This window comes from Cryptomeria japonica, chromosome 8 (genome assembly GCF_030272615.1).
Source record: "Cryptomeria japonica chromosome 8, Sugi_1.0, whole genome shotgun sequence".
Classification (NCBI taxonomy): Eukaryota; Viridiplantae; Streptophyta; class Pinopsida; order Cupressales; family Cupressaceae; genus Cryptomeria; species Cryptomeria japonica.
This window is the reverse complement of record NC_081412.1, coordinates 659,642,908-659,667,394: the sequence shown is the minus strand read 5'-3', so window position 1 is coordinate 659,667,394 and position 24,487 is coordinate 659,642,908. Positions and strand designations below refer to the sequence as shown.

General features: G+C 35.6%; 1 protein-coding gene across 2 annotated transcripts in view; it reads left to right on the top strand.

Annotated features, from left to right (window-relative positions):
* The window catches only part of LOC131052748 (uncharacterized), a 239,833-nt gene that overhangs the window by 85,937 nt on the left and 129,409 nt on the right, over nt 1-24,487 (top strand). For both annotated transcript variants that reach the window (XM_059209505.1, XM_059209504.1), the window contains exons 7-10: nt 16,875-16,969; nt 17,063-17,299; nt 17,435-18,052; nt 18,155-18,263. In XM_059209505.1, the coding sequence (XP_059065488.1) occupies nt 16,875-16,969; nt 17,063-17,299; nt 17,435-18,052; nt 18,155-18,263 (1,059 nt within the window). The remainder of the gene's footprint in view (nt 1-16,874; nt 16,970-17,062; nt 17,300-17,434; nt 18,053-18,154; nt 18,264-24,487) is intronic.

The window sequence follows — 24,487 nt, the reverse complement described above, 5'->3', positions numbered from 1 at the left end:
ATGGAGCTATCACAAGATCCAAACAAGGGCTGTGTTCATGTTCCGAGCCACGTTGTTCTTGTCTAGGAGCTAGGATAAGTGCTTTAGAAAATTCATTAGATAGATGGTTATCAATGTCAACAAATTCATATTCACTATCAGAATGAACAGGAGTAACATTTTCATCATGAATAACATTTTCAGCTATATCATCATCAAGATTTATAAAAATAGGATCTTTAACTCGCACAGGATCAAGACCATCATGTATCTTATGTTTAGGAGATTTCGGCTCAATTTTCGGCTGAGGAGAAAATGGAATAATACTGGCTGAAGGTGATTTTGGGGATTGCAAAGTTTGAGAAGCAGTTGCCTGAGCTCTAAGATGACGCTTTCGTCGGCGTTCACGTGCAGAACGATTTCGTCTAGTCTTAGTAGGAAGTTGAGGAGATTGAGGAGGAGGAATATTCTCATCCTTACCACTTGGGTGTTTAGGTTGTGGTCTCTTAGGTTGAACAATAGGAGAAGAAGAAAGTCTCTTCTCTCCATAAGAGGAAGGAGGAGGAACTGCTCCATATAAGGGAGGAATATTTGGTTTAGGAAGGAGACCAAGCCTATCATGACGAGGAGGTATAAGTCTACTTTTAGGAAGTTTATTAGACATAGGCATAGTCACATCCATAGGGATGGGTTGGGAATCTTCTTGAGGAAAGACATTAGTTTTATCTTTCAAAGGAAGAACTTCCTTCTCAAGAACGATAGGAATGTCAAGTTTGGGTGTTCTAGGTTCATTTAGAGATAGGATCATATCTTTTTTCCACTTTTGATAAGATTTGAAAAGATGATCACTTCGCGGAGGAAGAGATTGGAATTGTTTAGGCCAAAAGTAATCAATAGGAACACTAGAAGTTCTTTCAGCAGGTTTAAAGAGACTATGATTGACAGTAACAACTTCACCATTATGGGGAAATTTCAAACACTTGTGGATAGGAGAAGCAATAGCTTTCATGGAAGATAGCCAAGGATAGCCTAGCTTCACACAAAATTGTTCGGATGATGGAATAATAGCAAAGTCCACATCAAGGGATTTGTTATGGACCTCAATAGGTAATGTAATAGAACCAATTGCAGGAGAAGAAAATGCATCAAATAGTTTCACAACCACATTTGTTTCGTCATAGATCACTTGATTCAATTGCAAAGTAAAAAGAAATTCTTCAGTAATGACATTAATCATACAAGAAGGATCAATAAGCACTCCACGGCAAGGTGTATTCTTGACTTTTGCAACTACATATAAAGGACCATGAGGTGCCTTGATAGTTTCACTGGAATCAAAGGTGATGGAAGGTTCTTTAGGGATTTTCTGCTGCTCCACAAAGTTAATCACATTAGGAGTCATAGACACAAGATCATCAGGTGAGACAGAGGAATCAGTAGTATCAATCACATTAGAGGTATGAGAAGGCAATGGATCAGTAAAAATCTGAAGATTTTGGTTAGGAGGAGCTACAGATGTGTTGCCTTTATCATTCACACCAGAAACAGAGATAGTGTTATTATCAATCAAATCTTGAATTTTACCCTTTAAAGAAAAACATTTTTCAGTATCATGCCCAGGATGACGATGAAATTGACAAAAAGATTTGTTATCAAAATAGGGTGAATTAATCTTTGCAGGATCTATTTGCCTTATAGGAGGAAGAGTAAGCACATTTTGTTCCAATAACTTGTTCATAATACTATGCAATGATTCATTCAAAGGAGTAAACTGTCTTTCTTTCCTGAAAAACTTAGAAATAGGAGGCACACCTGATGCTGCATTCACATGGTTGTTGATGATGTTTTCATTGAATTTAATTGACTCTCTGTTCGGTTTAAACTTCCCAAATGGTTGTTGACTACTATCACCCTTATCACTCGGAGCCATAGGATTTGCTTGTTCCATTTGACTCACAGTCAGTTGATAATTGTGAAGAGTTGCGCACAACTGTTGGAAAGAAGTAAACTTAGAAAACAGGAGTTTTTCTCTAATATCTTTTTGTAAATTAGAAATAAAGATTCTTTGAATATCATTGTCAGGCACTGGAAAGGAAATTTGAGCATACAAATGCTTATATCTACCAATGAAATCAGTCACTTTTTCTTAACACCTTGTTTGCAATGCATTAAATCAATCAAAGTAACTTTAGGACTTATATTGTTTTGAAATTGTTGAATAAAAGCATTTGCAAGCTGTTCGAAAGAAGTAATAGAATAGGAAGGCAACGAGCAATACCATTGTAGGGCTTTATCTCTTAATGTTCTAGTAAACAGTTTTGCAAGCAATCTTTGGTCATAAGCAAAATCAGTACATATTGTTTGAAATGTCTTAACATGTGTTAGAGGATCACCCTTACCATTATAAAGCTCCAAATGCGGAATTTCAACATGTTTAGGGGGGATAGCTCGAACAATGTCAAGAGAAAGTGGTCTCGCAACATCAAATGTGGGCACACTAAACTTAGATTGATTCATAGAGGCAATTTGTTGCTGTAAAGAAGAGACAGTTTGTGCAAGATTGTTAATGGTCGCTTCAATCAAAGAGTTCATATTAGACGTGTTAGATTGTGATGGAGGTGTTATGTTATTGAAAGAAGGTAGAGAGTAAGGTGGTGGGACACTATGATAGTTAGTCATAGGAGATGATTGGAAGGGAGGAACACTACAAGGAGGAATGGAATGGTTAAATGAATTGCTCCCTTGCGTCATGTTCATTTGTGGAGATATAAGAGGAACACTCATTGAAGGAACGGATGAAGAAGTCGGATTGAATGAAGGAAGAGGGTTGATTGAAGAAGAGGGATTGCCCCCATGACTGGTGATCATAGGAGGAATGTCTTGTGTTGAAGTAGTCATTATGTTTGATGTAAAAGTAGGTCTACTAGCAATAGAAGTTGTCAAAGGAATAGAATGATTAACTTGAGTAGGAGGTTGTGTATAACCCAAAGTTTCGGCACAACTCTTCGTAGGCATCACATTCGAATCCGCAATGTGTGCAATACCACGCAAAATATCAATTCCATTCTTATCACTTTGAACCATACGTTTTAGACCCTCAATTAATGAAAGAGCTTCGCTATCGGGGTATTCTTGAGACATCCATTGTCGAAAATCATCAAATTGGTTATCCAATTTTGAAAGTTGTTCTACAGAAACCTCATGGAGAGCTTCTTCATCATTAAGAGGATTAGAGGAATTACCCATGTCCTCGTTAGAAAGGCCATTCAAATTAGGTTCCATCTCCTCAGTAATTAAACCTTGGAAAGACCTAATTCTAAGGCTTCGTCTAACGGGAATAGTGTAAGTAGGACTTATTGTTGTAAAAATCATGCACTAAAGAGAGAGAAGATTCTGAATTTTAGAGGTAGCAAATTTCAATAAAATCAGCCAATCTCCTAGATTTAAGCTGTTAAATGCAATCAGGACAATCTCCCAAAATTTTGGAAAAAATGTCCAGGACCGTGGCGAACGGAGTGCACACGGTCCTCGCAACTTTTTTCAAAATTTTCAAGGATGAAAGTTATGATGATTTTAAAGCTAATCTGAAAAAATTGAGTGATTTTACGATCTGTAGATAGGCCAAATTAAAGTTGCAATCTCAAAATTGAACCCTACCAAGATTGTTGAAAAATGCAAATTTTGAATTTTGAAAAAGAGAGGGAAACTGAAATTTTGAATTTTATGATTTTAGAGGGAATGCTAAAAGCAATGCAAGTTTTGAAATTTAAAAGTTGACTCGATTTCATGCAAAATTCGAATTTGAAAGTGGAAATCAAAGTTGTAACAATTAAACACTTAATTTCAAAAGTCACAAACTGCAAAAATTTGAATAAAACACTGAAATTTCGGATGAATGCTAACACACTTTTCAGATTTAGGACTGTAAGAAACACAATTTTGATATGAATTTTAATTTAAATGATTATAAGCCTCAATCCAAGCAATCGCTAGACCAACTTTGACTTTAATTTTGAAGGTGTTAAAATTGATAAAATCAGCCAAAATTCTGGATTTTAGCAGAAAAATACAGTAAGATCTAGCTCCCGAAATTTCAGAAAAAATGTCGGGGACGATGGCGCTCTGGGTGCACACGGTCCTCGCAACTTTTTTCCAAATTTTCGGGGATAAAAGATATTGTGATTTTATTACGGAATCCAAAGTTACAGCCGATTTGGAAGTGTTTTGATTAGTGAAATTATCAATCAAAGGTTGAATCAAGAGGGTTCTAAAAATTAGGGTTTTGACACTTAACCACTTAATTTTCAGAATTAAAGCACAAATATGAATTGATAATTTGCAATAGAAGGGTAGATCTAAAACAAGCATTAACATTTCAACATTTCACAAGTTTAATTACTAAAAAGAAAATTTTAGGGTTTTTATGCAATCAACCTCTAAAATTTGCAAAAGATCAAACATGGAAATGTAATTAAGGAAGCAAAATTTTCAGATCTAACCATGAATAATCAGAATGAGGATGTTCATGTCGGGTTCACCAAAATGTAATGCGGAAAAATCGAACCCTAGTCGTTCTCCCCTCCCCAACTCCAAGGAGAGAGAAGGGAGAGTCAGTAGGGTTGATGGTTTTCACTTAGGAGGGACTTTACATTCAAAAGAGGGGTTGAAACCCACAAGATCCAATCCCACGCAATGCAAGATTGGATTCTAAATGAGTTTCAAGGGTTAAGACATCAAGGATACCCTCTTTTGTAAAGAAATGTAGATAGGATGATTGAACTAAGAATGCATGTAAAGTAGGAAAGATTCGCTTATAAACAGAGACAGGGATATGGGATGAAGCTGCGGACCTGGAATTAGCAGTAAAATGTCGAGACGGTGCTGTTCTGCAAATTTGAGCGAAAGTTGACGGGACAATGGCGCCCGGCGTGCACACGGTCCTCCAAAAAATCCGCGAAACGAAGGTGGATCTGTTCGTCTCTGCACAAGGATTCCAGATCTTCAATTACAGCCGCGTACCTGCAACCTACACACAGAAAAGAGAGGACGATTGGGGGGTTAGGGATGAGGGGTTTGCCTTTAGGTCAAACCCCGGTTTTGGAATTAACCAAGAAATGAGAATGCTGTAAATGTAAATGTTTGTAATGTAAACAAGTACTGATACCTTGTTGTAAGAATGTTTGTATTCTTACATGCGAAGGTGTATTGCATGTAGTATGTAATGTGTTGTAAGTGATCTCCTCTTCAATGGTTGAATCCTTGTCTTGAATGCAACACTTAGCCTTGAATGGAGACTTAGAATGATCAATTGCTTGAAGGAATGCTTGAATGCTTGAATGTTTGAATGTTTGAATATCGCTTTCGCGCTCACATATGTCCTCCTCCCTTTTGAGAGAGGAAATGTAGTTTATATACTTGTCAATTAGGGTTAAAAGACTGATTTTCCTGACCTTAGGCCGACCAGGAAATGTTATTTTCCAATTTGCAAACACAAAGACCCGAAGCCCCATAAGAGACCGGGCCCAAAATAGGGCCAGGGACCAGGGCGCTGGGCGCCATGGTCCTGGGGGACCAGGGCGCTGGGCGCCCTAGTCCTGAAGGACCAGGGTGCTGGGCACCATGGTCCCACCTCCTGGGGCAGCAGGGTGCAAGGAGGATCAGGCCAAGGTGCTGAGAAATGCAGTTTTTGGTGTCATGAACAAGTCTCGGGGTCTCCATCCAGGTTCAGTGTTGCGTCGCCATCGTGAAGACCCAAATGCAGTCGAAATTGCAAGTGTCGTTATTTTAGGATGCTACACTTACTAATCATTACTTGTCTAATATATCTTTCGAAGACAATCTTTCATAAAAACGATAAACCTTTATAAGAAATAATCTTAAAATCAATCTTTCATCTAAAATAAAGTACATACAATAGAAGGTGTTAAACATGTATGAGATTAATCTCATATGTAAACAAAAGTACGTAAACACATTCTAAAAATAGAATTAAAACTAAATATTATTGTGCAAAGTACGATATTAACAACCTCTTTTCGCTAAATTCTTTTCTTTTATTCCACAATGGTTTATAAAGCATTTCAAATATGATATTAATAATCGATACCCATTTGGACGTACATATCTATTATCTAAACTTCCTTTTTTACACATTTTATACCAAATTTAACGAATAAAATAAAACATAAACAAAAGATTCTAACCTCTTGGAAACTTAGAGTGGATTGTGAGCTTTTGACCTTGCCGTTCTTTGTCAAATGATTCGACTCCTTGATCGCAAGTCTCTCTTTCTCTCCAACTTTTCTTATCTCTATCCAACTATCTCTCTATCGCTCAATCTCCACGATATTATCCAACTATTCTTCCTCTCTACCAACTATTCTTCTTCTATCTCAAACTATTCTTCTTCTCTATCAAACTATTCTAACTCTCTATCAATCTATTCTAACTCTCTATCGAACTATTCTTACTCTCCCTTCAAGAAATTTGCTCTTCTAATCTCGTGTGAGAAGAATGACAAAATGATTGTGTGCATACGTCTATTTATTCAAATCTGTTGCTATGTTTGCTGCTATCCTCTGGGTCTAATTTACTGTTCCACTATGTGGTTGTAATTGTATTCTCCACACAGTAGTTGGATTAAATATCATCCTTGTTAAGTGGCAACTTTGAGTCTTATTGTTTAAAACCTCCAACCGTTTCAGTTGGAGCTTAATTGTTGCATGGACTCTGTCGATTTCAGCTTATCCACCGCAGAGATGATGTTGCATGCCAAGTCATGGGAGTGTTTTAGTTTTCATCGTGCTGCATGATTGCTTTGACAACGACCACCGTGGATGGAGGGAGTGTTTTGCACGTTGCTTATGTTTTGATAGTGGTAGAGGTGGTAGGCGGTGGTATCTCCCTTAAGCTATGCCCACCTAAACGACTTTGCCTCCCATGTTGACCTGCGTTTAAAGCTTTAACAGCAGCTACCGAGGGTGGAGGAAGACTTGTTTACACCGACCAAAGCGGTTACTATGGGTGGAGGGAGTTCGTTTATACACCGACTAAGGTGGCTCTTCCATTTGTTTCAAACGGTCGACCACCCCACCACCTTATATTATTATTATGTTTAATACAGTGATATTTAATATGGTATGTTTTATTAACATGTTTAATAAAGGGATCTATTATATTATATGTGTAATATGGTTTATTTTATAATTTATTAATAAATGACTCTTTTTTTTAATATTAAACATTAAACTTTGTTTTTAATAAACCCTTTCTTTGATATATATATATATCAAATTTTCATTACTTAGTTTAATTTCATAAATACAATACATTATTCAATATTTACAAATAGATGAAATTATTATTATTAGACAAATTTCATATGAATAGACAAAACAATTTGACGAAGTCAAATTTCACGATAATTGGTTATTGATATATGTATATAATTGAATAAATTTCTCCTATGTATATATTGGACTATTATTCAATTTACAAAATTTAAACTCGTAAGTACTCTTTTCATATATTTACCTACCTGAACAAGAAGGACATAAAAACCTAGGGTCGATATTCATTTTCGAATCATTTACACATTTATCTCTTTTAACCATAAAACATACTATTTCACAATTACTCAGACAACTTATATTTATTTCAAACACTACTCACATAATGCAATTAATGCACATATATAAACATTTAAATCAATCTACTACTCATTCCAATTTCATCATTTCAGTTTGAACAAACACTCAAATAAGATCATTTAAATCATCCACACTTTCAAGATGCAAATTATAAATCCTAATGTGGTGTGTGAAAGATTCCCTTTTCTATTGAAGTCGTTCAGTTAAAAAGCAATTCTACTTGATTCGTGTTCTCGCCTTCAACCTCCTTCACCTCATCCTGCATTACTTGCACTCAAAATTTTATTAGCATTGACAAACCCAAAAGAATATTGAATTTCATATCATTTGCAGGAGTAAAAAGCATATTATATTTCCTCATACTAGATTATGAATGATCTAATCTATTTTGAATTTTAAAATCACATTACATCTTTAAATGACACAATATTAAATAAAACGATTCGTGACATTCTTAGAAAGAAGATTTCACCTTCTCAATTCACATTGTTGTTAGAATAAGTCAAATAGAATTGTGCATATGTGTCTTTCATCTTTAGTTAGTTGAGAACAATAGTCCATTTGTATTCAAACTCTATGGTTACATGTCCATCATCATCAATGTGTTGTCTTTCATTCCTAGCAACATTTCAATCTTCAATAGTTTACTATTCGTCTGCTTAGCAAATATTTAGGAAAGTTGTTTGTGTTAACTATTCTATAAATAAGCATTCGGTATCAATTAAATAGTTATTGAGTTCCTATGTTTGTAAATATGATTTTTGCTACTCTATTTTTAGTCTATTGCTCTATTTTCTGAGTTGGTATCAAAGCCTCTATTGAAATCTCGTAATTATTAGTCTCCCTGGTAAAAGTGTTGCAACAAAGTGTGAGAATTGTTTGTTGAGAAGAGAGAAAAATAGAAGTGGACTTGTTGGTTCTATATAAGAGAGGAAGGAAAGGTGTAGTGATCATAGAAAAGCCCAAAGGTGAATAAGTTGCTTGCCAAGAGGCATTCCCAAGCAAAAGACGATTCTCTGTTGTTGATGAGAAGAGGTTGTGCTTAGACTTGTGATTACTTTGCAGTTTGGGTATCCGCTCTACCTATGAAGTGATATAAAAGTAGTTAGAATTTGAGTAGCTAACAATGTTGGAAAAAAATACTAAAAGAAGGCAGAACACCTTGAAGGGTTAAGTAAAATTGTTGTTGTTTAGTCTTTTTTAATATGGCAAATCTCTTAGATACTTGTCTAATTGAATCAAATAAGTTAGATGGTTCTAATTATGTTAGTTGGAAGTTCAAGATGCAAACTTAAATGGAAGGATACAATGTTTGGAGCATTGTATATGGTACTGAGGCCAAACCATTGGGAGAAAAGAGATTCCAAAGATAAGATTCTCTTGTGTGAGTTAGTTAAGGATTCATTCATCCCCCAAAAATACATGGACAAAATACATGGACAAAATTGAAAGGTTTGTATGAGATTCCAAATACAAACATAATTTTGTTTTTAAAGGAAAAATGGGAAGTAAATGAAAAAAAATCATGATTATTTATTTAGAGTTAAGGAATTAAGGGATAAATTAACTGATATTGGCAAACAAGTCTCTAATAATGATCTAGTAACAATTACTTTGAATGGAATGGTTAGTGATTATCATGCCTTTATTAATAGTTTGGTGGCAAGAAAAAAACCACCTTCTTTTGAGAATCTTGCAGGTATCCTCCTATAAGATTAAGTGAGGAAGAAGCATATGGATAACATAATTCAAAGTGCAGATTCAATTTTGATGGCCAAAGGCAAGAAGCCATCTAAAGGAAAGCAATGGTCAAAGAACAAAGGAGGAGGTAAATTCAAAAATCAGAGGTATAAAAAGGATAAAAGTTATCAAGAAGGTGAATCATCCAAATTAAATGTAAGGAAAAACATAAATTATAATTATTGTGGCAAACTTGGGCATTATGCCTATGAATATTGGAAAAAGAAGAATAACGAGTCCAAAAACAACAAATATGAAGGTACTTATGTGAATTGTGAGGATGAGATAAGTAATAACCTTGATGATTTAAAGATGTTTATTTCTAATGTTGCTCTTTTAGCTGAAACAGATGAGTGGAATAATTGGTTTATAGATTCAGGGGCATCAATTCATATGTCATGTCATAGAAATTGGTTTACAAATTTTTGTGAGAAAAATAATGGTACTAAGATCTATTTAGGAGATAATATGTCTCATGACATAAAAGGATATGGTGATATAAATGTGCAACTACCTAATGGATATGTAAAGCAATTTTCTAATATAATGTAGGTCCTAGGAATTAAGAAAAAAATGATTTTAGTTTCAGCTATTACTAATCAAGGTCTCAAATTTGAGTTCTTAAAGACGGGTTGTGAAGAAAAGGATATGAAGGATCATTGTAATGTGATTGTTGAAGGAATTAGAATAGGAGGATGAACATCTATCTCAATCTCATTAGGAATTGTAATGTGATTGAACTAAACATTTAGTGCCAACATCAATAGGAAGTGTGATAAAACCAATAGAAGGACAAGAGAATCCATCAAAAACTTAAACTATTACATCAGTATCATCATATATCACTTAATGCAATTGCAAAGTATAAATAAATTATTTAGTTATCACATTAACCATGCAAGTTGGATCAATAAGCACTCCTCGAGAAGGTATGCCTTTGATTTTGTAGTTATATATAATGGGCCTTCAGGTGCTTCAAATGTCTCACTAGGATCAAATGTAAAGCACAGTTCCTTAGGAGGTTCTTTTTCATCTATAAGGTTCACTACATTATTAGACTTAAGGCCAACATCATTGGGATAGAAGCAAAGCCGATCAATCTCAATCACATTAGTGGAATGAGAAGGTAAAGGATCAGTGAAAATTAAAAGACTTTGATAAGGAGGAGCTACTGATTTATTTCCTTTAACATTCACACCTACCACACAAATTGTATTGTTATCAATCAGATCTTGAATCTCACTTCTCCAAGAATAGCACTTTTCAGTGTCATGACCAGGTTGACGATAGTATTGGCAAAAGGCTTTGGGATCAAAGTAAGGTGATGATGTCTTAGATGTATCAATTGGTTTGATAGGGGGAAGTTTCAACAAATTCCTTTGTAACAATTCTGTCATAATACTATGCAAAGATTCATTAAGAGAAGTGAATTCTTTTATGAAGTATTTGGACAAAGGAGGCACACCTGTCACAGCTACCACTTGAGTTTTGTTGTTGTCATTGAATTTGATGAATCCCTTATTCAGTTTGAAATTTACACAAGGTTGTTGAGAACTTTCACCCTTATCACTCGGAGCCATTGAAGAGAATGATTGTTTCAATTGACCCACGGTAAGATGATAGTTGTGAAGTACTACGCACAACTACGTAGAGGAATTAAACTCCGAAAAGAGAAGTTTATCCCTAATATCTTTTTGTAAATTAGCAAGAAAAATATTTTGAATAGGCACAAGAAAAGAAATTTGAGAATACAAATGCTTATACCTACCAATAAAATTAGTCACTTTTTCATTCACACCTTTCTTAAAATGCATTAAATCAGTTGAAGTGATCTTAGGACCAATATTATTGTGAAATTATTGAATAAAAGCATTAGTCAATTGTTGAAAAGAAGGAATAAAATAAGGAGGCAAAGAACAATACCATTATAAAGCTTTATCCCTTAATGTTCTAGTAAACAATTTAGCCAACAATCTTTGGTCATGAGCAAAGTCACTACACAAAGTTTGGAATGTTTTAACATGAGTCAAAGGATCACCTTTTCTATTATAAAGCTCCAATTGAGGGACTTCCACATGTTTAGGATGGACAACTCGGACACTGTCATTGGATAATGGGCTCCCTACATCAAATGTGGGTTAATTTTACTTAGATTGATTCATAGAAGCTATTTGTTATTGCAAGGAAGAAACTGTTTGGGCTAGACTATTGATGGTAGCTTTAGTAGAAGGATTGAAATTAGACATGTTGGATTGAGAAGGAGGAGTAACATTATTTGATGAAGGAACGGGTTGAGAATAAGGAGGGATATTTTTATAGGAAGGCGAGGGTTGAGAATAAGGATGGGGAACATTATCATAGTTAGGTATGGTAGAGGATTGGGTAACAAATGGAAGAGTCATGGTAGGAGGAATGAAAGAAGAGGAGTTTCCCCCTTTGACTAACATTCGTAGGTATGACATTTTGTGTAGAGGTAGCCATGATGTTTGATGTAAATGTGGGAATACTAGCCATAGGAGTAGTCAAAGGAATGGAATGATTAACTTGACTAGGAGGTTGTGTATAACTTAGGGATTCAGCACAACTCTTCATGGGCATAATACTAGAATCAATAATATGAGTAATACTGCGCAAGATATCAACACCAAGTTTATCACTTTGAACCATTCTTTTTAATCCTTCAATCAATGGGCGTGCTTTACTTTCCAGGTATTGTTGACTCATCCATTGTTGAAGATTTTCAAATTGCTTGTCAATCTTTTCTAATTGGTCAACGAAAACCTTAGCTAGTGATTCCTCCACATCATGATAATTATCTAAAGAATGAGGATAAAAGGACATATTTGTAGGATTGAAAGAACCACCAATATCCTCATTGAAAAATTTATCCAAATTAGGCTCCATCTTGTCGGTAATTAAAAATTGAGAATATTTAATACTACAAATTATTATCATGGGTATATTATAAGTTGGAGTAATAGTAGTAAAACTCATGCAATAAGGGAGGGAAATTGGAAATTTGAAATTTGAATTTTGAATTTTGGAAACCAAGTTGCAAAATAATTGAATAATGCAAAATTCTATGAAAAATGATTACTCAATTAAATGAACAAATTGATTAAAAAGACAGAATCCCTTAGGAAATTTAATTTTAAAATTAGGGCTTTCCTTAAACAACCTTTGAATTTAAAATTATAATTACCCACTTGGAGATAGAAATTCAAATTAAAAATTAGGGCTAAAAATAACCTCTTAATTTTAAAAAAATTGAATTGAAAGTGATCTAAAGGAAAATTTAAAATTAGGGCCTTGTAAAAAGAACCACTTAATTTAAAAATTAGATGAAATGTTGAATTTAAACATTAAGGCTCTTATAATTAACCACTTAATTTTAAAATTTAAATTTGAAATGATCCACAATAAATTAAATTTAAAATTAGGGTCTTGTGAAAATGATGTCTTAATTTTGAAATTTGAATTTATAATTAGAGCCAATGTTGAAAGTTTGACAATTGGAATAATTAATGGAAAATTGGGAAATGCACAATATTAATTTAAATTAAAAAATTAGGGTAATTTTATTATGATGCCAACATTCTCCCCAAAACTGCAAAAACCAACAAAATATCTCTCCCCCTAAGATTATCAGTTTTTCACATGAATACTATCTCCCCCTTTGACATCATTAACAAAGGGCTGATGCCAAACCAAAATACTGAACCAGACAGCTGACTACTCCCTTTGAGAAGCAACATCATCCGATCAATCCGAATCAGGAAATATGTCTCATAAGCTCACCTGATTGATGCATCCCTGCATCTCTTAGTATCTGTCGGAGTGGTGGTGACTCCCAACTGATCTTTGAGATATTCAAAAGTATCTTTAGGCAATGGTTTTGTTAGAATATCTGCAATCTGTTCCTTAGTAGGCACATAAACCAATCTGACTTCCTTTGCTTCAACCTTTTCCTTTAAGGAATTATACTTTATAGAAAGGTGTTTTGACTTGGAATGAAATACCAGATTTTTTGACATATCAATAGCAACAGTATTACCACAGTGAATAACAATAGGCTCATCATAACTTACCCTTACATCCTTCAACATCTGTTTCATCCATAAAATCTAAGTACAATTTGTTGCACATTTAACATCCATCTGATATACATTTAACATGTTCTGATACTGGAGGAAAACTGAGAGGGAGGGTGGGGGTGAATCAGTTTTCCACAAGTCAAGCAGTTAATGCAAATTATAAACCTTTTACCGGAGCAAGATAAGAACAACATAGTGAAAGTTAAAACATGAAAGCACAATATACACAACACCAATATTTTTGACGTGGAAAACCTGGTAAAGGGAAAAGCCACGATGGGAAACCCTACCCACAGTCAGATAATACTTCTGCAACAATATGTGAAATAATTACAATGGGGATTGCACTTGCAATCAGGCCAACCGCCTAGAACTCACTGCTCATCACAAAAGGGAAGTCTCACTGTCTTACAAAAACATCAGATTACAATGTAGAGAAAATGAGTTGTGAAAGTAGCATCTCCTAATGCTTGATACAGTTCCGGTTAAGCACAGATGTTTGCCCTGCAACACCAAATCTTTCACAACCTTCACTGAATGATCTAACCTTATTTGTACATAAACCTTTCTCTGATAATGTAGACTTAACTATCGGATACCAAATTACATGAATAAGTCACCTATAAATACAGATCATCACCCTTGATAACAAGGTCGACTAGGCCCTAAACCCAAAAACCTATAATTACAAAAAATACATCACATGATACCATCGGACCAATATTATGATTTACATTACATAGCATTTACCTAATTCAAATTCCCAAATAATTATATCGGTCTGAAATCACGCAAAGACTAAATTCTAACATGTTTCACCAACCGGTAGAAATCCTCATTGCAATAACACAGAATAACCAACCGGATCTAAATGGGACCACCAAATCAGCACGCCGGCCAATGCAAATCCACCAAACAATTGGGACACGATCAAGAAGATCCTTCAACACATTAGAAATCATTTCCATAAGACGGACCAAAATCACTTAACCAAATCATCAAATATCGCCGACCGGTAAAGCTAACCGGTATCAAGAAATATCAACTGAGAACATAAACGATAGCTTCTGGAGAACCAAATCAATAACCAACTGAATATGACAAGCATGCAAGCATCCTGAATAACCATCCAAAACCGAATCCAAGGATCTGATCATACTGGATCAGAATCAGCCAAAACAAGGTCCAACCGGGACTAGGAACCAACCGGGATACAGTGTTGACATCAATGACAACACATAATCAATATTGCCGACAAAATGACCATGCTTTAATGGCTCAAGTAATGAGTGTAGATGAACCTCATAACTTTGAAGAAGCTAAGAATCACAAGGAATGGATGAATTCATTGTAAGAAGAATATGACTTAGTTATGGATAATGACACTTGGGAATTAGTTGAATTACCTGCAAATAAAATTCCTATAGGCTCTAAATGGTTGTTGAAGAGTAAGTTAAAAGATGATGGTACTATTGACAAATTCAAAGCTAGATTAGTTGCAAAAGTGTATCCACAAAAGGAAGGAATAGATTATAGATACTTTTGCACTAGTAGATCAAATGAATACTATTAGACGTTTGATTACACTTGCTACTAAGTTTAATTGGGATCTTCATCAAATGGATGTTAAGTCAGTATTTTTAAATGGTGATTTAAAGGAAGAAATTTATCTTGTTCAACTTGAATGCTTTGTAAAGAAGGGAAGAAAACATTTGTTATGGAGGAAAGCATTATATGGTCTCAGTCAAGCACCAAGATCATGGTATGAAAAACTTGATAAATTTTTCTTTCAACAAGGGTATAACAAGAGTAAAATTGATCCAAACTTGTATGTAAAAAATGATGAATATGAGAATGTTGTTTTAATTTCATTGTATGTGGATGACTTAATCATAATAGGAAACACTATAGATTTGATTGATGAAAGTAATAATAATTCAGAAGTCAGTGTGACTTTGTATAGGCAGATGGTGGAAAGTTTGAACTAATTGACCACTACAAGGCCTGATATTGAATATTCAGTCAGCATACTTAGCATTTTCATGGCTAACCCTCTTGAGGTTCATTGGAAAGTAGCAATGAATTTGATACTTGTAGGGTGCCGTAAACTTTGGCATTGAATATACTAACCATTTTAATGTTGAGTTGATAGGTCATTCAGATTCTGATTAGGTAAGTGATCTAGATGATCATAAGTCAACAATTGGTTATGCATTCAACATAGTATTAGGTGTTGTTTCTTGAAGCAGCAAGAAGCTACCAACTATTTCATTATCATCTATGGAAGCTGAGTACAAAGCATTGTGCAGTGCTTACGATAATTCTTGAGGATATGGAACAAAAGCAAGAACAACCAACTCCAATCAAGTGTGACAATCAATGTACAATCAAGCTTGCAAACAACCCAATTTATCATACAAAGATCAAAACACATTGAAACTCAGCATCATTGTGAAAGAGAAAAGGTTTAGTTTCAAGAGATTGTGGTACAATATTGTAACACCAATGACAGCGTGGCTGATGTATTCGCTAAGCCATTGGAAAAAACAAAGTTTGTAATTTGTAAAGATATGTCAGGATCGGTCAAATTTCTGTTATTCCTGAAGGGGGAGTTGTTAGAATAAGTCAAACATAATTGTGCGTATGTGTCTTGCATCTTTAGTTAATTGATAGCAATAGTCAATTTATATCCAAACTCTATGGTTACCTATCCATCATCATCAGTGTGTTGTCTTTCATGTCAATCTTCAATAGTTTGCTGTCAGTCTTCTTAGCAGATACTTAGGAAAGTTGTTTAACTGCTGTATAAATATACATTACTAGATCAATAAATTATTGAGTTCCTCTGTTTGTATACATTATTTCTGATGCTCTGCTTTTAGTCTATTGTTCTGCTTTCTGATTATTGTTAGATAAACAGTCTCATAATTCAGATTCTAAGTTGGATGTGTCTTAATCTGTTCCATCTCTACTATTTTATTTGGCTGGTTGTCCTGTTCCGTTGTTTCGGAATTGATTTTGGTTTGGTTGTTCTGTGCTTTGGGATCCTTTCAAATACGCTGATTTATTAAAAACAATTTTTTTGACAAAACATTATGATGGTACTCTCCCGTTCTCCCGCCGGGCCCCCCATCACAAATGGTAGTCTCCCACTTTTGTCTCTTGCGTGTGATCTGGTGGTCGATTTGGAGCTTTCTGGTGAAGATTTCCTTTCTCAAGGTCTCCCTGCTGGTCCTTTGCATGGGGTTTTTCCTGAGGTGGCGGATTCTGTTGTTGCAATAGTTTCTATTCCTATTTGTACATTTAAAGCATTCGATAGCACTTCGTGATTTATTTATAATAAATACACACCACAGTGAAACGTGGACAACGAAGTGTGTGCTAACTTAGCTTCACTAATGTTTGTGTGTAGCTTCCCCAGACATTGTGGAAAATATCTCTCTCGTAATTCCACTCTCACCAAGGTATCGTGTCCCTCCCATGCAAGGAGAAGAGCGCATGTGCCAGGTTAAACATCCTTGCTCACTTCCTGTAACTTATTCGTTTTCTTGTTTATTCTCATACATATAGATGTATATTAATTATAATTATTGGTTGCAGGTAGTTGCAGATTTCTTTAAAACTGTTAATCCAAATGAAAAAGGAATCCGCATTGCGGGATTATATGGAATGCCAGGCCAGGGGAAAACTGCACTTTCCAAGGCTTTCTGTCAACGTAGTTTAAGTATTTTCGATGGAAAGGTATGCTATTTGGAATTTGGTGGAGGTAGTACATCGGAGAGGATAAAACTTGCCCTGCAGCATCTCACTGAATCGGCAATGCCAAATCAAAGCGTTGTGAGCAATTTCATATATTTTTTATTTCGTTTGGAAGAAGTTCTTCATTTCCCAAGAGAATTCTCTTTCCTTATAGAAAAAAAATAAATATCAGAAGATGTGTAACTCTTGTATTTATTTTAAAATAATTTACAGGCATATAATTTATTCAGTACATTAGCAAAGGGCCAAAGGGTATTGTTGGTTCTCGACAATGTGACCGACCAAAACATAGAGGAAGTGAAATATTATCTTGGAACAGACTTTGGAAAAGACAGCTGCATCCTTTTGAGCTCACGAAGGCTACATGTTCTAGAAAAGTATTTCGAAATTGACTGGAAGTCATGCATGCATGTTCCAAGTCTTCAAGAGACAGAGGTCATAGCCATATTGTGGGAAAGGAAGCCTTCCCGGACGTCAGGATTTTCAGCAAAACTAGAGAACAAAGATTTTGCTTTGAAGTGTGCAAAGAAATGTTCATTCAAAGACGAGAGAGGATATGTTCAATTTCATCCGTTAGCTTTGAAAGCTTTTGGCGGACAATTGTTCCGCAATCTGTCTAGTCTTTTCTTAAATTGGGCTGCTGATGGAGCTGGCGATGGTTCAAACGACGTGTTTGTTGTGCTGGACAAAGTTTTCGATTGCATGGAGTACAAATGCCGCATCATATTCATTCTTCTAACTAGACATATGCCACCCAGTATGCCTACCGAAGAAGCTCTTCAGTGGCTAGCAAGAAATTGCAACGTAGAGATCAAGTATATTAAGAAAACAGTGAGTCGATTTATTTCTTCTAAGCTTTATTTAGTCTGTGACTGGAGTTTTTATTGAAAGACCTCTCAACGCTTAATTCACGAATTTTTATTGTGGCCTCAGGTTGTGGATCTATGTGAGAACGCTTTCATTGAAGAAATTGAACCTGAAATTCGCATTCACGACCTCTTAAAGGAGTTTGGTCGTAATAAAGACGAGGACGACATATTAGGCAAGTTTTTCATATTAGTTTTGATTTTTTTTATAATAAAATAATATAAAATAAATCATCTAAACATATTTTTAGTTTGAAAATTTATGAATAAATAAAGACTGAGAAGAGAAGGATGTTCTTATTGGTTGAGAGTCCGATGCTTAGTACATCGTGATCCTTTCTAATAGTATAGCTTCATCGTTTAATGATCCAAGGCCTAGTGTGATAAATCATTCATTGTTTCCATGCTGCATGTAGAGAGGACGGTAGAAAATCTTGAGCCTCACCGTTTTAATCTTAGCATAAGGAGTTTGTTTGCTACACAAACTGAGGGAAAGAGTAGAGGTTTAAGATCTAGAACAAAGATGAATATCGTAAGTACAGGCATTTGTCTTGGCTTCTAAATCATTGAGTAATGTCTTGCCTGCTGTGCCTCTTCTGTGCACCGTACCTATGCACTATGTTCCTTTTTAAAAGACCCACATTTTGTTATGCATAGGAGTTCAACATATTTGTTTTGAAAGCCAATGTTTGTGCAGTGATATCTTATCAAAGGATATCTCACCTTTCACCCATTTCACGATGTAGAGATATCTTATGCAAGGACATCTCTATATGCAGCATGTAAACAATGAAATGTGGGGAAGTGGTTGTGTAAGGATATCTTATGCAGGATATCTCTACTTATTGCCCATATGAAGTGCATCACTTTGCATTTGTTGAGTTTGTTTTTTATTAGTTAGATTAGAGAATATCAAGTGTAACCAACCAAGGGAAATAATGTGAACTACTATAGATTAAATGTGAAAGGGTTCACAAGTAATACACTAAAGAGATGTTGAATGGATTTATAAGATGCCTATAAGAAATATAGGAAAATCACAATATGTTAGGTGGATTAAATCTATAGGGAAAGAGGATAGGACCAATCAGATAATCTAATCAAGAGTGGAATAATTATTTGATTGAAACATATGAGGACTCATAAATGGCTATATAGTCATTTGCATGCATCCCCTATTAGTGATAACGGGGAGGTAAGTTGTTTTGCAAGAGAAGACACAACTCAAATTAGTTTTATAACAGTTTTAAGATGTGTTAATCAAGTAATTTAACTTCATACAATTGGTGTCTTAAACTGTTATAATTGGGACTAGTTTTGCAACATTCGATGAGGCCTAAAAAAGGTCATCTAAGACATCAATTGGATAATGTGTAATAGGGTCATTTTGGAGGTTGGTGGCACTCAAAGATGGAGGAAATTCTATCATCTCAAATGAGATTTTGACTTTGGGATGATGCTTTTCATGAGAAGCATTTTTTGGTTTGTTTGTTTTTATTTATTGAATTTGCCAAATTTAAAGAATACTTGCATTGTAAAGTTTAATTTTTGGAGACATGTAAGGGATTTTGTGTTGCAATTGTTGGCATTGTGTTGTCATTGATGTCAACCGGTATAGGATGGCAACCGGTATGGGAGATTGATGAGCAGTATTGTCATTGTTGTATATCGGAAATGGTGTGATTTTTGTCAAATAATATAGCAGGTTACCGGTATAGCCTTTTACGGGTAAGGAGAGGATGTCAACTGGTAAGTGATGTGTTGATAGTGTATGGTTACCAACTGGCAAGCATCTGCCCAGTGTGCAAATAGGTAATGCATGAAACCGGTATGAAAACATGACATCAATAAGAGAGCAAGATGCTGTGATGTTGATTGTGATGAAGAGACAGAATGTTACAAGAATCACATCAACACAGGAGGTAAAGTATGCGCAAGCCACCGGTATGTTGTTGGATGTAAATCTGCAAGACTCCCATCGGATGAAGAGAAGATTGACAGTGGGTGTGCTCAACCAGATCATGTGTGCTTGATTGAAGATGTTTATGCTCAATGTCAGCTAAGGAATGCCAGTGCAATGCTAGAAGCAAAATGAGATGACAAGGATCCACTCCCACTGGTGACAGGCAGATTGAGTCTTACTATTCATCCACTTATGTCGACGAAGCCTTTGGTATGTAAAACTAGAGATATGCATTGGATCAGCCAAGAAGATGTAATAAGCTGCCAAGACAGATGAAAAGTGATGGGTTTGTCACTTACACAAATGACTCTGCCACCTTGACAAACTAGTTGAGACGAGAACTGATCAAATGAAGAAGGATGCAAGTGAGTCTTCAATTACAAATATGGAGTTACCAGAATGCAGATGGTGAGCGGTGTTGCCCCAGATGCACAACAGATGGAGATAGATGGCATGATGTCATCAAGGGTATCACCGGTGTGCAGGAAAGAGAGTTGTCCACTCGTAAGTATTTCTATCGATACATTGAATGCTGCATCAACCGATGAGAGATCAAAGTGGCAAAGGTAAAAGGCTCTCACCTAATGAAGAGAAGTGTAGACAAGATGGTTAACCGACAAGGTGAGATATACTGACAAGGTTAAAGAACCAGTAGGCAAGAAGGACTAGTTGTGTGTTGATTGGTCGGTCATCCTATCTTAATCGACACATAGGTCTAGCTGAGGTGGATAACGACAATAATGCCAAGTGTAGTTGAAGTGGCAAGCATGCAGAGGTCGATGAAGCACTGTGTTGGTGAAGTAGTTGGCGTTTGGTTGATATTAAATGTTGACTGTGACTGTTACGGGTCGAGTAGTAGAACGGTTGTGGCTTGATGCAGGACAAATAGAGGTGATCCATGGCGTGCACTGATTGATGCAAGATGTCTGGGTATAGGTTGAGTTGGTGAAATAGACCACCGAACCATTTATGCTGATTGACCAAGACATGAGCCGATATATTAAATGTAGGTCGCTAAGGTTAGAAAACGTGCACTGAAAGGCACGTTAATGATGGTGATGTGTAGACAACTATCTCAAAGATCAAATCTGATGAGATTCAACTGGATATGCTATGCCTCATGATCGATGGAGAGGAACCCTAATCATGCCAAGTTTTTAATCCGTGTTTGGTGGGAAACCTGGCTATAAGTATGTAGACCGAAGACTACCTGATGGATTGATGCTACATAAGAGAGAGATGTCGGTTGGTGGAGTGATCCTGAGCAAAGTAGAGAATTGATCAGACTGAGAAGAGTCAAGTATCTGAGCATCTGAAGTAGTGAGTTGGAAAGAGTGATTAAACCAGTAAGAGGGTTTGACTGTGAGCTAAACCAGTAGAATCCCTAGTAACTGGTAAGAAGCAAAAGAGGATAAGTGTAGAGGGGAACCGGTGGTGTTCAAACAAGTAAGAAGGAAACCTAGATTGAAACAGTTGTGAGTGTATTTAGCAGAGAAGATCTGGTAGACACAGAACAAAGAAGAGATAAACCGATAAACTAAGTAACCAGTAGTCAAGTGCAGAGCCTATCAGATGAACAACCGGTAGAGTTTGAGTTGGCAAGTGAGCAACAAAGACACAAGGAGGCAGAAGTGAATGAGACAAAGTTTTTGGCTTGATTATGATTGTAATAGATGACTTCATGTGTTTTCATTGATGGAACATGTATACACACACATATGTTCACATTGTCTAATGGTATTACTTCATAATTACTTATATCACAACCGGTATTGGTAGTTTAGTTTATGATGGTTTAGAGAGTGTCAAACCAGTATATGTTGACAACCGGTATAGGCAGGAATAACTTGACACCAACTCGAAGATACAACGAAGACCATCAAAGAGGCAATGGAGGACAATCAGTTATATGTTGAATTGGTTAACTCTAACTGGTATCAGTGCTTCAACTGGTATTATTCATTGATTGTGTGATGAGTTATCACCGGTTGTGATGAGATATCCTTAACTGATATTTTTGGCGGTAAATTGTGATGAGTTATGTTTTGATTTTCTAGATACACCGCACCTAGGAAATTGTGATACAATTTCTAAGCCAACATGAAATCTAGTGTCTATATAATGACATTATGATTCAAGAACAATATATATGAAGAGAGTAACATGATACAAAGTAGAAGTTGAAGGTATTGTTGAATATGTTGGTGATGCAGTTGTGAACAAGAAGAAGAGGATCTATTCAAGCAAGTCGTGCTACTATTAGATCACACACCTATTGTTTTCTTATCACTATAACAGTAAAATCCCCTAAGCGGGTAAGCTCTAACAAGCTTCATTGTACAAATTCTCTAACCAGGTGATCCATTAGTTTGGATTTAGAAATCCTCTACCCAAGTTACTCTTAACAAGGTACTACCTTTAACAAGGTATAGCTCCTTACAGAGCTTTGGGATCTTTAACAGGATTCGTTCCTAGCAGAGCAACTTTTGTAGATCTTGACCGATCAGTTATCTATTTCTGTAGATAGTTAACTTGTGAGTCTCATCTCATCATGGTTTTCCCATTTGGGTTTTCCACGTATAAACACTTGTATTATGGTGGATGTTTTACTTATTGTGGATGCTTTAATATAATTTTGGATTTCATACATAGTGATTGGCAAACTTATTAAGTATCTCAACTAGTCAGTATGTAAAGTAGTTCTGTTTTTGCTATCACTGATTCACCTGCCCCTCTCAGTGCTTTTAAAGTCTATCAATTGGTATCAGAGCCTAACTTCTTTAAGACTTAATCACTTGGAAGGAAACCCTAAAGCCACCATGGGGGATATGAGCTACTTTGAGAGGGAAAGAGTACTTGAAGCTACTAAGGATGAGCCTGAAACCCTAAGGGTTAGATTTAAGGCTTCATAAGTCAAAAGGAGAGAGCTGACTGAACAACTGCTAGAGATATCTCACAACAATTCTTTAGATGAAGCTAATATTGATGCTTTAGCTGAAGAAGTTGAAAAAATGAATGGTGAAAAGCTAAATCTAAGAAGAGAGTTAGAAAGCTTAACTATCTGCATGAGTGAAGAGTTGGAAGCCAGGAGGACAACTGAAGATATTATCAAAGAAATATATCATGTGATTGCTAAGATCAAATAAGAGAATGCATCCTTGCATGAGCATTGGCATGCTGAAAAGGAAGAAAAGAATCTTTGTAGGGAGAAAAGATTCCAAGTGCCGGTGAACATAACCAAGAATCTCCAAGTGCTGATAAGTGTTGACAAGTGTTGACATCAATGACAAAACCAGTGCAACACATCCAAAATACCAACAATTTCCCCCTTTGGCATTGATGGCAACACAAGATAGAAAAACCATCTAAGTGCCAAAGCAGAAATGCCCAAAACCAAAAACCAACAATCTCCCAAAGAGATCATTAACCAAAAATCAAAATACAGATACAGAGAGTAACAATCTCCCCCCCAATGAATAATCTCTCCCCAAAAGATGATGTGTTTTTCCATAGATATCTCTCCCCCTTTGACATCAAATGCCAAAGCAATACAAAAACCAGTTTCAAACAAAATACCAACTTATCAATTTATCCAACTACTCCCCCTGAGAAGTAGCTCTCCTCATCAAAATCGAAAAAAAGATTTCTCTGTTAAATCTGCCAGTTGATGACAAACATCAATTGTCTAGGTCTCTACCGATGGGGGTATAACCCCAAGCTACTCTCTGAGATACTCAAAAGTTTCCTTAGTCAAAGGCTTAGTAAAAATATCTGCACTCTGCTCTTTAGTATTCACATAAACCAATTTCACTTCTTTGACTTCAAAATTCTCTTTTAGAAAATTGAATTTGATAGAAAAATGTTTAGTTTTTGAGTGAAATACCGGATTCTTAGATATATCAATTGCTGGCATATTATCATAGTAAATAGTTATAGGTTCCTTGCATTTTACCTTTATATCCTTGAACATTTGCTTAATCCATAATACATGGGTGCAATTAGTTGCTATTGCAACATATTTTGATTCTGTTGTTGATAAAGATGTGCAACTCTGTTTCTTGCTCAACCAAGAAATCAATCTGCTACCAAAAAAGAATGCTCCGCCGGTGGTGCTCTTTCTGTCATCTACATCTCCTGCCCAATTAGCATCTGTGTATGCACATAAATCAAATTTTTCATCTCTAGGATACCATAAACCAGGATTTGTTGTGCCTTGTAGATACCGAAAAATCCTTTTCACTACTGATTCATGATTTTATTTAGGATTACTCTGAAATCTTGAAACAATACATACTGCATTCATAATATCAGTTCTTGTTTGTGTCAAATACAGTAAACCTCTAATCATAGATTTGTACCTTGTTGGATTAGTAGGTGCTGATTCATCCTTCAAAGATAGTTTATCAGTTGTCGTCATAGGTGTACTTACCGGTATAG